Source organism: Sardina pilchardus, chromosome 2 (assembly GCF_963854185.1).
Source record: "Sardina pilchardus chromosome 2, fSarPil1.1, whole genome shotgun sequence".
NCBI lineage: Eukaryota > Metazoa > Chordata > Actinopteri > Clupeiformes > Clupeidae > Sardina > Sardina pilchardus.
The window spans coordinates 15,632,667-15,645,196 of NC_084995.1; the positions used below are offsets into that span (position 1 = coordinate 15,632,667).

General features: G+C 43.9%; 1 protein-coding gene across 1 annotated transcript in view; it reads right to left on the bottom strand.

Annotated features, from left to right (window-relative positions):
- Positions 1–12,530, bottom strand: part of ank2a (ankyrin 2a, neuronal) — a 96,262-nt gene that overhangs the window by 83,172 nt on the left and 560 nt on the right. The window contains exons 3-4 of the mRNA XM_062551291.1: positions 7,182–7,283; positions 285–383 (exon numbers count right to left, since the gene is read on the bottom strand). Coding sequence (XP_062407275.1) covers positions 285–383; positions 7,182–7,283 — 201 coding nt within the window. The remainder of the gene's footprint in view (positions 1–284; positions 384–7,181; positions 7,284–12,530) is intronic.

The following is a 12,530-nucleotide window of genomic DNA, read 5'->3' on the forward strand; positions in this document are numbered from 1 at the left end:
AGAAAGTGTAAATTGTGTAATCGGATTGACACCCAATTTTTATGAAATGAGAGTAATCTGGAGTATTTAATTTTGATCTGATTAGATCTGTTGTTTAGCTAATACTCTGATTACAGTAGGAGTTTATCATAATTCCTGAACGAAGATGTGCCATCATGGATTCATCGGTTTTTTTACGACTAGCTAGAATATTCCTTTTCTGTCAATAATCCGTGCGGTGCTCTAATCAGATTGAGATTGCAGGGCTCATATCGTGTGAGTGCACGGACAGGTCTGGCGGGTACCTTTGTGGAAGCATCCACAGACGCTCCTCTCTCCAGCAGCTCCTCCACAAGGTCCCCATGGCCCTCCTTAGCAGCAAGGTGCAGTGCATTAAGACCGTTCTGAAGACAACACACACACAAACGTAAAAAACACACACAAAACATGTCACATCATCAGAGGCCCACAGAACTCAGGACATGATATGTTGTTACAAAACATTATGCAACAGAGACCTCCTCTCAGTGATTCTGCAAGGCCAAAGAACAGCGGCCAACACTGCATCTGCCTATGGGGATATTTCATGTTTCATGTTCAATTCTGTTTATGTTACTGATTTCTGTTATTCAATTCTGTTCATGTTACTGATTTCTGTTATTCAATTCTGTTCATGTTGCTGATTTCTGTTCATGTTGTTGATTTCTGTTGTTCAATTCTATTCCTGTTGTTGGCACAATGCCAATGTATTTGCTGATCGGTTCGCTATCAGGGAGTGAACTGCAGATGAAAATGAGCTTATTCGCTAACACAGGCACATTCACATTATCAGTGTAACTAAAATGTAAATTAATGTGCATTGTCCCTTTTAAATAATAATATTTTTTAAAAAATGGAGTGATTATGGACAAATATAGCTGCACACTGTCACGATGGATGATTAACAGCTACTCTTTAAAATACTAACCATGAAAAACACCCAGATCACGCAACACACCTCCTCTGCCTCCTTTCAAATCTGATTAACCGTAAAACATGCTCTCACTATGAAGCTCTCTACATCCCTCCACTTTCATGTGGGATTTTGCATTAACATACATTTACATTTCATTCACGCAGCTATTTCTGTTACTTCTGTCTCCCCCATGCTGTTCCGCCCACGTCTCAACGGAAAGTCTACGGAGATTTGAGTGCGCGCAGAGACAGACCAGAGTAGCTACTGAAGAAGCCTTCAGAAGCTACAGGGAGCATTGCAGAAGAAGACATTGTGGCGGATCGACTTGAAAATGCCATTACAGAAGATCACAGCAACATGGCCACCGGCGGCAGCCTAATGTTAGTAATCCATGCAAACTGCACATAAACGCTCCCCCATCCTGGGCTGGGTGTCACCTTGTCCTCGTCATCCTCCATCTGTGGATACTCCGCTGTGTGCTCTTGCACTCTGGGGATTAAAGGAGCCTATTTTACAGACTCTTGGGATTTCCTGACTGCATTTCTGTCATATGGACCCAAGCTGAATCTGGTACAACACACTCACACACACACACACACACACACACGCGCTAGTTGACTCTTCTCTATGATACAGCCACTTTTTTGCTGTGTCACTCCCTCCTTTACTGCTCCTGCACTTCCTTGTCTGAAAGCTGAAACGCCTCCATAGGACTCTCAGTTATTCACTTCAAATGCCAAAGCATCACGGAGTCGGGTGGGGGGGTAGGATGGTGGGAGGGTGGGGGGGTAGGATGGTGCTTTGGGAGACTGAGGTGTCACATGTCACACACGGGTTTTACGTGCGGCATCTTTAGTGTTGTACTGTCACACCTCGTTAGACACACACAGACACACACACACACACACACACACACACACACACACACACACACACACACACACACACACACTCTCACTCACAACAAAGATCAAGAGAGTGAGAGTGAGAGAGCAAGGGGGTGATACATCACGTCACATCTTTAACATCAAGAGAGCAAAGTAAATGTCAGTTAAGAAAAAAGACACGGAAAGGTGCGGATCTGATTACCTGCTCCTCAGTCAGCTGCCTGCAGCCTCAAATACATGTACGTCCCATTTCCAGAGCCATATACTCATCACTGACATACCCTCTTGTGCATACGGGCCTGTCTGGACCTAGCCTTTATCCCCACTACTTTGCTTCACTTTGTGAAATCTGCCCTCTCACAATTAGCAAACATAATGGTGACGGCCACAGACCAAGTTTGAAATCAATGGTCCCGTGGCAATGGGCCAATGGACCCTCTTATTGCTGATTGGCCTCACATCCAGTGTCCGAGGGAAACATTAGTGTATTGTCTATTGACTAGCATCTCCGTGACATGAAAATGAATGGAGATACAAAGCAGTTATCGGCAGGCTAGTTTGGACCTGTAAATATACTCAAAATAATAGATAAGCAGCCATTCCTAATAATGAAATGTGTGCTCTCTGGGGATATGATAATCAAAGCACCACAGCAGCGGAAGCAGGATTGACTGAATTTGACTTTGCCAATTGCAATACCTGAAAAGCAGGATCAGGCTGCAAGCACCCCATCTATTACGTCACCAATCAAGGCCTTTCAAATGCCTCCCTCAGCTTCAGCTACTCCATCAATGTGATGAGGGCCGTGATGGGAGAGGAGGTGGCATGGACGGAGTCACCCATGGCCTAATCTGATCTCGTCCTAGACGACGGGACTGGCCTCACCCACATCTGTCAGATCCATCCATCTTATTTCCGCTAGTGCAGAAGAGGAAGGGCGGTGGAGCCCGCTGCGGTTCCTAATTCCAGTGGCGTCTCTGGCCAGTACAGGGAGAGCAGCTGGACATCCACCCCCGTGGCGGACTTGGGAGCTGCGCTTGTGTAACAGTGCGCACTCCCAGATGCCTGCCTCGTGCCCTGACCACAAGTGACATAATCCTATTTTATCGGATAATAAAAGGTTTGGGATTTTCAGTCTTCCCGTGTGACAGGGATAAGGGCGGGGGTGCAGTAGCAGTGAGGGCGGGAAAAAAAAGTACAACAGATACAAGCATGCAGATTATATTTCAATATCACTCACACAGGATTAGCACAGACATGGATTTGGGGACAAGGGCAGAGACAGGCAGAGAGAGAGAGAGAGAGAGAGAGAGAGAGAGAGAGAGAGAGAGAGAGAGAGAGAGAGAGAGAGAGAGAGAGAGAGAGAGGGGGGAGAGAGAGAGGGGGTAGAGTGGGAGAGAGGGAGACAGAGAAAAGAGAGAAAGACAGACACTGTGATAGAAAGGGATAGAAAGAGAAACAGAATGAGAAAGAGAGATTTGACACCTTACAATATGTACAAATTAAGGTTCAAATAAAACTGATGGATCTTAATAAGGTAAAATATCCCTCAATAGAGAGGGAGAGGGAGAGAGAGAGAGAGAAAGAGATTCATATTCATCTGTTCTCCCTCTCTTTCTCTCTTTCTCTTTCTCTCTCTCACACACTCACACACACACACACACACATGCACACGCACACACACAGACACACACATGCACACGCACACACGCACATGTACACACACACGCACACGCACACGCACACACTCACACACACACACACACACACACACACACACTTAAATTAAAACATAGCCTAACGATACCCCTATTTAATTAGTCCAATACATCCACTAAAGCCTTGATGCTTACTTTGCCACTACCCTTGTGAAAATGCCACTAAGCTTTCATGTGCTGACCACTAACTGCAGAAACATAAACTTAACAAGATTTGTGGATCTGCCTTGAACAATAACCTCAAATGAATGGTTCTCTGAATCAACACAAAATGAACATACATATGAGGCACACTGTACATACACTTTGTGCACTGGTGTGTATGCCAGTGTTAGAGTTGCTTCTAATGATCATGGGCAAATGCTACATTATTTATTCACTTTTCTGTTTATTGTGGCCTCTTAAGGTGTGTGCAAGATATAACAATTAATGAGCAAAATCACTGGGTAGGTGATTTTCACACTATGGTCAGGATTACCATTAAGGAAAAGCTCATGGTCAAACTATAAAGGAGATTTTGGATAAGAGGCATTCATTTTTCTAAACTCAAAGTGGCCTTGATTGATTGACTGACGAATCTGACGAATCTTCTATATAACTGCACATCACTGTGCTGATTGAGGAAAAGTAAACTGCTGTAAATATGTGGAGGTACGCCTTTTGTGATAAGTCTGGTGTGTTTTGTTTACTTAGATTTTGTTACTGTTGCAGAGAAATATGTTGGTCTTCCCTGGTACAACTCCAGACCATAGTCTCTCTTACACTCTCTCTCTCTCTCTCTCTCTCTCTCTCTCTCTCTCTCTCTCTCTCTGATCTGTTTGATTGCCCTATCACAAGCTTCCTGTTTTATGGCTCCACAATGGTCCGGCCTAGACCAGTCCCCAGTGCCATGACACCCCACTGGTACCATATGGCATTCCACTGCAGTGACTCTGTCCAACTCGGCCACCACTGACTGGAGCTCTAGCAGCTTCTAACATCTAAAGTTACAGTAGCGACAACAGGATACAAACAAATGTTACTGCTGTCCAACACTATTGCAGCAGCTAATGCAATCTCACCAGTCTATCTGCTGAATATTTCGCTTGATGTCATTTATCAGTGACTCAGCTGAGTGGCTTGCATCTACAGTGGCTTGGCTTGCATTTATATTAAGTAAACATTTGGAATTCACTGACAGCTCATTAGAAATGAGAAACTAGTATTGTATTTGCTTGCAAATGTACTGTTAACCTCCATTACTTCTCCAATAATCTGGGCATGGAATTCCTCTAGCCAGGAGACATTCCTCCCATTTTTTAACTCCCTCTTCTGAGATCTTTTCAGACAGGTGTGTCTTCAACATCCATCTCATATACAGAGCATTCCTGTGATAGGAGTCTGAGTTTATTCCCTGATTTCCAGTTGTCTGTAGCATCTTTGTCCAAGCGAGTATAACCTGGTTCACATAAGGACACTAATAACTGTCTCCTGTTTCTCTCCCACGAAACATCACTGATTCTAATGAAATATTAATCTCACATGACTTGGCGACATGGTGTTAGAGGATCCTAGCCATCTATAACACTTGTCATGGATACTAGACAGAGCAGAAATCATATGACACAGCATACTGTGGAAACCGGATATTCTTGTGACTCCTGGTATTTGACAGAGGCGGCTGTATAAGAGAATGCCAATCACACACGTGGGGGAAACACATCTAAAATGTGTGAGCATATGACTGGGTTTAAGCATGAATGTCAGGGCTCTACTGTTACAGATAATTTTGGGCAATGGGAGCACACAAGTCAATGTTGTTCAAAGATAATTGAATTGAATGAAAGTCGTAGGCATGCATGCAAACCAGTTTGGTTGTTTGTGTGTGTGCGCATGTGTGTGTGTGCATGTGCACATGTGTTATGTGCTTGCTTGTTTATTGTACTAAACTGTAGTGTTTAAGTCTCCACCCCTTGTGTGTGTGTGTGTGTGTGTGTGTGTGTGTGTGTGTGTGTGAAATGAGAACAGCTGGTGAAGAGGAACAGCAGCTGAGCAGCATAAAAAGAGGGGGAGAATGTGCTGACAGAAAAAACATTCATGACATACTTATTACACAGCAAGAATGCTACAAATATATATGAAAAATAATTCAAAATGATTTCTGTACTATTTTAGCATACCTTCGACATATGTTTTAATATAAATATTTGAGGATATGAATTATTTAAAAGGTCTATTTTGGGAGGATTATAGTTCAGAAACATTTCTGTATGAATGAATGAACTCATAACTTTACATATCATGCATTAATATATTTCTGATACATATTCAGCAATATTTCTTTCTCAAATAATACAATATGGTTGCTACTCTGGACCAACAATATGCTATGTGTACATGGGTATGTACGTTTATTTCCATGCATGTTCGTCAGTCCAACCAAGCAAACACAAAATAAGATCCTCTCTCTAGCCATCCTAGACCATCACAAACATAAATACAATCATAAATGCAAACAGAACATGCCCAAGTGCTATTCCAAATTGCTATCATGCGACTCACAATCTTTTAAACCCCAAACATTTGCCCAGATTCTAAGTAATCTTGACTAAAATTTTAAAAAGCACTCATTTAAATGGACGAAATGAAAACAAACATTTGTATGATACGATTAACATCCCGCCTCCCGCCACTCTGTAAGAGCATCCAGTGCAGCTGTTTGACAACTCCACATCACAGAGAGCCAAAACAGAGGACATGCAGATTAGAGTGGACGCTGACTCCAAAATACAAATGGGTACACAGCCCAATTTACAGATAGTACTGTACATACAGCGAATAAACCGCAGAAATCTGATTTATAAGTCTCTCAGCACACAAACCACTGTCGGTTAGTCTTGGGGAATATATTATGACCGTACTGTAACTTATGAACGTAACTTATACGTAGCTTCTGGAACAAAAAATGACAGCCAAATCTAATTATGAGTAAGAACACTCACAATATGGTTACATAAGGCCGGGATTACAAACCTATCCCTGCCTTGGACTGGGATCAAAGAGCTTCTCATTGAGCATTATCCTCGGCAGGCCTAATGCCATGAGGTGAAGGGATGCCTGAATGCACACCCGGCAGCACTTCCTGTGTGCAGCTCCCCATGCAGCATAGCCATGCAGCCATCACAGAGACACTGTAGACGCCCGACACAGACAGCTGCCCGCTACAGTGTGTCACGGCCGTGAGCATTATGCCAGGGACAAGCGGAAATCAATAGTCCGGCATCCACGGCACGGGCACACAGATGCTACTATCCATGTCCACAGCCGCGCCCGGCATCTTTTAAATAATATAGGAAAGGAGCTTATGGTTGTGCTTTATTCTACCAATCGTAAATAAATACATCTGTATGTAGTCATGCTGGCAACCAGAATAATTCATTGTGAAGGAGTTCATGGTTGTGCTTTTTTCTATGAAAAAAAAAAACATTTCATCTTGGCAACCAGTATAAATTATTGAGTGCTTTTTTTAATCATTATTATCATTATTTTATTGAGTGTTGCATAAAACTAAATGTGAACAAAAATGTCGGTGTGACCCCATCATGACACCCTCCCCCTGCACCATCATGTGTCTGAGGCGATTGGTAGCGGAGGTTGAGTTACCTGGTTACAGGTGCTGATGTCCTGGCCGCTCTTCAGGAACTCCAGCACCTTATCGATGTTTCCGGCCCGCGCCGCTCGCAGGAAGCTGGTGTTGCTGTCCGACTACGAAGAAAACAGAGCATGAGGACAGTTAGCGCCGAAGCCACGGAGTGCAGTTAAGAGGAGAGTGGACAAGAACACTGGGGGACAAGGCTTATGCTGCGTTCTGCTTTAGTGGTACAATAATATAACACAAACACAATAAAGCATATTGCTATGCCAATAAAATATAACATAACACAAACACAATAAAGCATATTGGTACGCCAATAAAACATAACATAACACAAACGCAATGAAGCATATTGCTATGCCAATAAACTATACGACTTCTGCTGAGGGGCCTCATCATGGTTTATTAGAGAGAAATACTGAGGAAAAAAACATCTACACAATTCTATGCACATTGCGCACACACTCACACATGTGCAGATTTGTGTGTGTGTGTGTGTGTGTGTGTGTGTGTGTGTGTGTGTGTGTGTGTCTGGGGGGGGGGTGTTTTTGTTGCTGTTGTTGTCATTGTCTGAGTGATCTAAAATTAAAACACAGGAGGCACTAGGAAAACATGCAGCTGGTGTGACAATCACACGCCCAGATAAACATACCTGCTACACCCACGTGTCATTGAGTGTGAGCTTGGGAATGCCATTGAGAGTCTGTTTATGTGTGAGTGTGTCTGTGTCTGTGTGTACGTGCATGCGTATGTGTATGTCTTAATATTTTTAGACATTTTGATAATACTTTTCATAGTGTGAACAGGCCAGGATAAGGATGCAATCTGAAATGTGATAAACATGTATTCTACCTAGCAACAAGGAAACAAATACACCTCAGCACAGTAGCCTGACACATCGTCTTTTAGTTTATCTACAGGGCTTGTCAACAATTTGGACACACCGACATCATTCATGTTTCTTTCTATTTTGGCTATTCTTTACAATGCAGAACAACACTGAATGTTAAAACTCTGAAGTAACACATATTATGAGTAAGCAAAAAAGTGTAAACAAAATATTTGTCATATTTTAGATTATTAAAAGTAGCCACATTCATGCTCAGTCTCTAAGCAACTTCATGGATTGACCTGGAATGGGTTTCCAACGGTCTTGAAGGAATTTCCCTACATTTTGCTGGCTCATCGAGAAGCATGAAGTTGGATATATTCATGGCAATAGTATGAGAAAGCTTAACAGAGAAGAAAATAAGGTATGAAAGACATACATATTTTTAAAGACCTATGTGTTCTGTAATACCTTTGATGTCCTCAGTAAACCTTTGAATAAATGTGGTGGGTGTGTCCAAATGTTTAACCAGCACGGTATGTGCAAGCTATATGTTGTTTACACCTTACTGCATATCAGACCTGCTCCGACAGACTCTTCAGGTTTCACTGTCCTATAGTATATCAACGTAAACACCTGACAAGCAGAGTAGCATGTCTATACTAAATATTTTGCTGCATTCTAATCTATGTGATTGCAGTAATCCGTCATGATAAATGCAACCAAACACCCTGACCTACATACCTGGCAAACATAAAAATGTCATGAACTCCAGTGAACACTCACTCAAATATCACAAATACAACCCCATAAGCTCCCTCCCTCTCTGTCTACCTCCCTCTCTCTCAGTTTCATAGATCATAATGAGGCTTCAATACCATTCCAAAATAATATTTTAAAAACTACATTAACAAGAACCTGCAAAGGCCAAACAATGTTACTATCACCTTAAAATGAAGCTACCATGGTCTTTTGATTTTGGGTTTTGACTCCCTATTGAGGACTTGATGTTGAACGTTTTTGAAGGTTTAAAATGACCAAGCCATGAAAATAAAGGATTAAGTATTTTGAAAGATTTCTCATTTTGAATGATGAGTTTCCCATCCAAGGAGCACCTCAAACATCATACAATACAGCCAGAGAGGGTTAAAGCGAAGGATCTTTGATACAGCTTTTGAACCCAGGAGGCGCTTCACTTGAAACATGTTGTGATAAATGTGACCTTTACTAATGTCAGTGTTAGAGCTGACTGATATTTAGCAGACACTTTTATCTAAAGCGACTCTATCTCCAAATGGCTGATTTAGGATCCAGATCACACTGTCACTGCAACTCATACCCCACCACCAGTCATCAAAACATCTCCTCTTTTGCACATCTATTCTATGTCTCCTCTATTCTATCAGTTACTGAATCTCTAGGACAACAAGGAAAGGGAGCTTAACCTCGAGTATGTGAGGTTAAGAAAGTGGTAAGATATGACATGAGTGTGCACATTTTGCACGCGTGTTAATTTGTCACGGGGGCAGGAAGATCTCAAGAGAGGCATGCTGGTGTTGAGAGACCTCTTCACCTTAATGAGGTCAGGGGGCGACCCCCCCCCCCCCCCCCCCCCACACACACACACACCCTAATCCCTCCTGCCAAGAAGTCAAGTGACGAAAACATACATCAGAAGAACAGCCTTGCATTACAAAGGCCACGGTGACAAATCACCAATAGCAATCATGTTGTCCTGCATAATTTAGGATTAAATCCCCCATCAAATGCCCCATTAACTGCCTTGTATTTCAAAGTACAAAGTTCTTTAGGAATGAGATGTAGCTGACTGACCAGTACGTCCTTTCTCTCCTGCATAGTACACACGATTAAACTATATAAGCATATAAATCAAAGGTTTTGGGAATTGACATTGAGATGGCTGGATCTTTACTACTTTAACAAATCCTATGCCTAAATCTGTTCAACTTCTAGACGAGGAAGAATCAAATCATCCCTCTTGGTCCACTACGTCTGAATCTTACCGCGGCACCATCTTCGCTTCCTGGGGAAGAAGTATTTTGATATTGGTCCAGGTCCTGGTCGCTTCCAGTAGTCCCTGTTGCTTTCTTAGAACCACAAAGTCTGGACAGAACTGCCCCCATGGCAAAACACACTGGTCCCCTGCTGTCACCCCACAATGGAGTCCTTTAGTTCCCAGAGTTCAGTTCCTTCAGTTCCATCAGTTCCAAAGAACACTTGATGCTGCAGTGTCAAGTCAACAAACTTCCCTATAGTCTTGCAACACTTCGTCTATCATTGCAGCATTGCAATAAGGTGTTGAAATCTGTCCAGCAAAGTCCAATTTCTGACCATGAAAAAATAGACAGGACTTCATCCCAAACTTGTTGCCTCTTAAACTCCTCCACGTGCTCTCTTTTCCTCTGTCCCTCTCTAAGAAGTGTGTGTTGCAGGACTCCAGTTACCCCTCTCTGTGTGTGTGTTATCCCCCAGCGCCTCTCCCTGTGCTGTGTTTCTTAGGCCCTCCTGGTTGTAAGTGACAACTGGGCCCGTAAACGTATGTGTGTGTGCGGGGCAGTTAAATCAGGACCCGTCTCCACTCAGGACTATTTTTACCCACTCTGACCCCCCCACCTCTCAAGCACACACACACACACATACAGAGACACACAGACACACACACACATGCACACAACCACACACACATTCTCTCTCACTCTCCCTCTATCTCTCTCAGACCCTTTCTAGCCACTGGCCCACGTCCCACTGGGCAGGCCAAGGGCTCTGGACGGTGGGGCCTGAGAGTGTGTGTGTCAGCTGGGATGCCTGCAATGGCATTTGTGGCTGTTGAGGAACAGCAGGAGCTGTAGTCACCTCGAGGAAGTCAGTCAGCGCAAGGCGAAGCCACCGCTCTGTCGTGCCTCAGCTTTGGGTAAGCTGCCCAAACAGGTAAGAGAACCAAAAACACAAAAACTCTGAACTTCTGCCATCCTTTGCAGGCTGCCATTCCATTCACAACATTCAAAGGACGTGGATGTATTCCATCTTCAACACATGATCATGTATTAGCCATCCATAAACCTTCCAGACAATCATCTTTTGGCCATCTGAGCTAATTTCACACAGTCTGCCTGTGATTTTCCGACTCAGCGCTGCCTTGTATTCACTTGCTGTCTGCCTCCCCTCCAACCTCCCACCAATCCACACTTGAGGCTTCCCCTCCAAACTCCCAATACCCCACACGTGAGGCTGCGATTGCCAACCAAGATATGGCATGTAGTATAGATCATCCTACGGAGTAAGAGAGGTAAGATGTGACACACAGACACACACACAAACAAACACACAACTGCACCACTGTCCTGTCACACACACAAACACACACAAACTGAGCTCTGAGCGGGTAGAGCTGGGGTGGCCGGAGTCGATGGTGTGGGCGTGATTGACGGACTCTCTAGGTCAGTGTGTGGCCCGAGGCAAGGACCCATTAACTGATGCTGGCTGTTCCCACACTGCTCCAACGAAAGGCCTGTCTCTCTATCTCTCTCTACTGTCAGAGAGGGAGAGCAGTCAGTGTCAGTGGGCTACAGTGGGCCACTCTGCAGCTCTGCCACCTTACTGTGATTACTATTGAGTCAGGAGACGCATGAATGAGATCACTGGCGAGTCTGCTGACCCATGCGTGAATGAGAACAGCGCTCAGCCCTGTCATGGTGTCAGGGCCACAAAGCAGAGCAGCAGAGCAGCAGAGCACAAAGGGACCCAGCTGCAGAGGACAGGTGGGGAAAGGAGAGTCCATGCTATTGGTCAGTGCTGCATGCCTGATGCATTGTTGTGACAGGAGCGGTTGTGAACACCCAGACAGAGATGCGGACTCCACAGGGTCACGCTCACACAAGCGTCCGACATGAAAGGAGTGACGACAGCAACGGTATGGAGACATACGGACAGATGTAATGGCTACTCACATACAGTACATTGGGATAGCAATATCTAATGTGCAGTGATGGGCACAATGTAGTTAGCGAAGCTAAAAGCTACTTTATCAGCTACTGTTGAAGTAAAAAAAAAAGCAGCACTGTCAGAACGGGAAAAAAAACACTCTGGGGGCATGAACATGGGGGCTCATGAACATGCCCCTGGAATATAGCACTGTAGCTGCCTGGAAGCTAAAACTGTTTGAGCTAGCAACATAGCTAGGTAAAACCGATTATTTTCGGGGGGATTTTTCGTACCAATAGTACCCATGGCCTCAAGAAAAATAAATCTATTCAAAAAATCATGTGATTTGGGGGCGCTGTGGCGCAGCAGGCTACAGCGTCCATACCATTTACGGGCCTGAGTGCCCACGGGGACCCAGGTTCGAATCCGGCCTGCGGTCATATCCGATCCCACCCCATCTCCCTCTCCCACTTGTTTCCTGTCTACCTCTTCACTGTCCTATCATAATAAAGGCCAAAAAATATACATTAAAAAAAAAAAAATCGTGTGATTTTTAAAGCAGCTTTAGAAGTAGCTTATAGAGTAG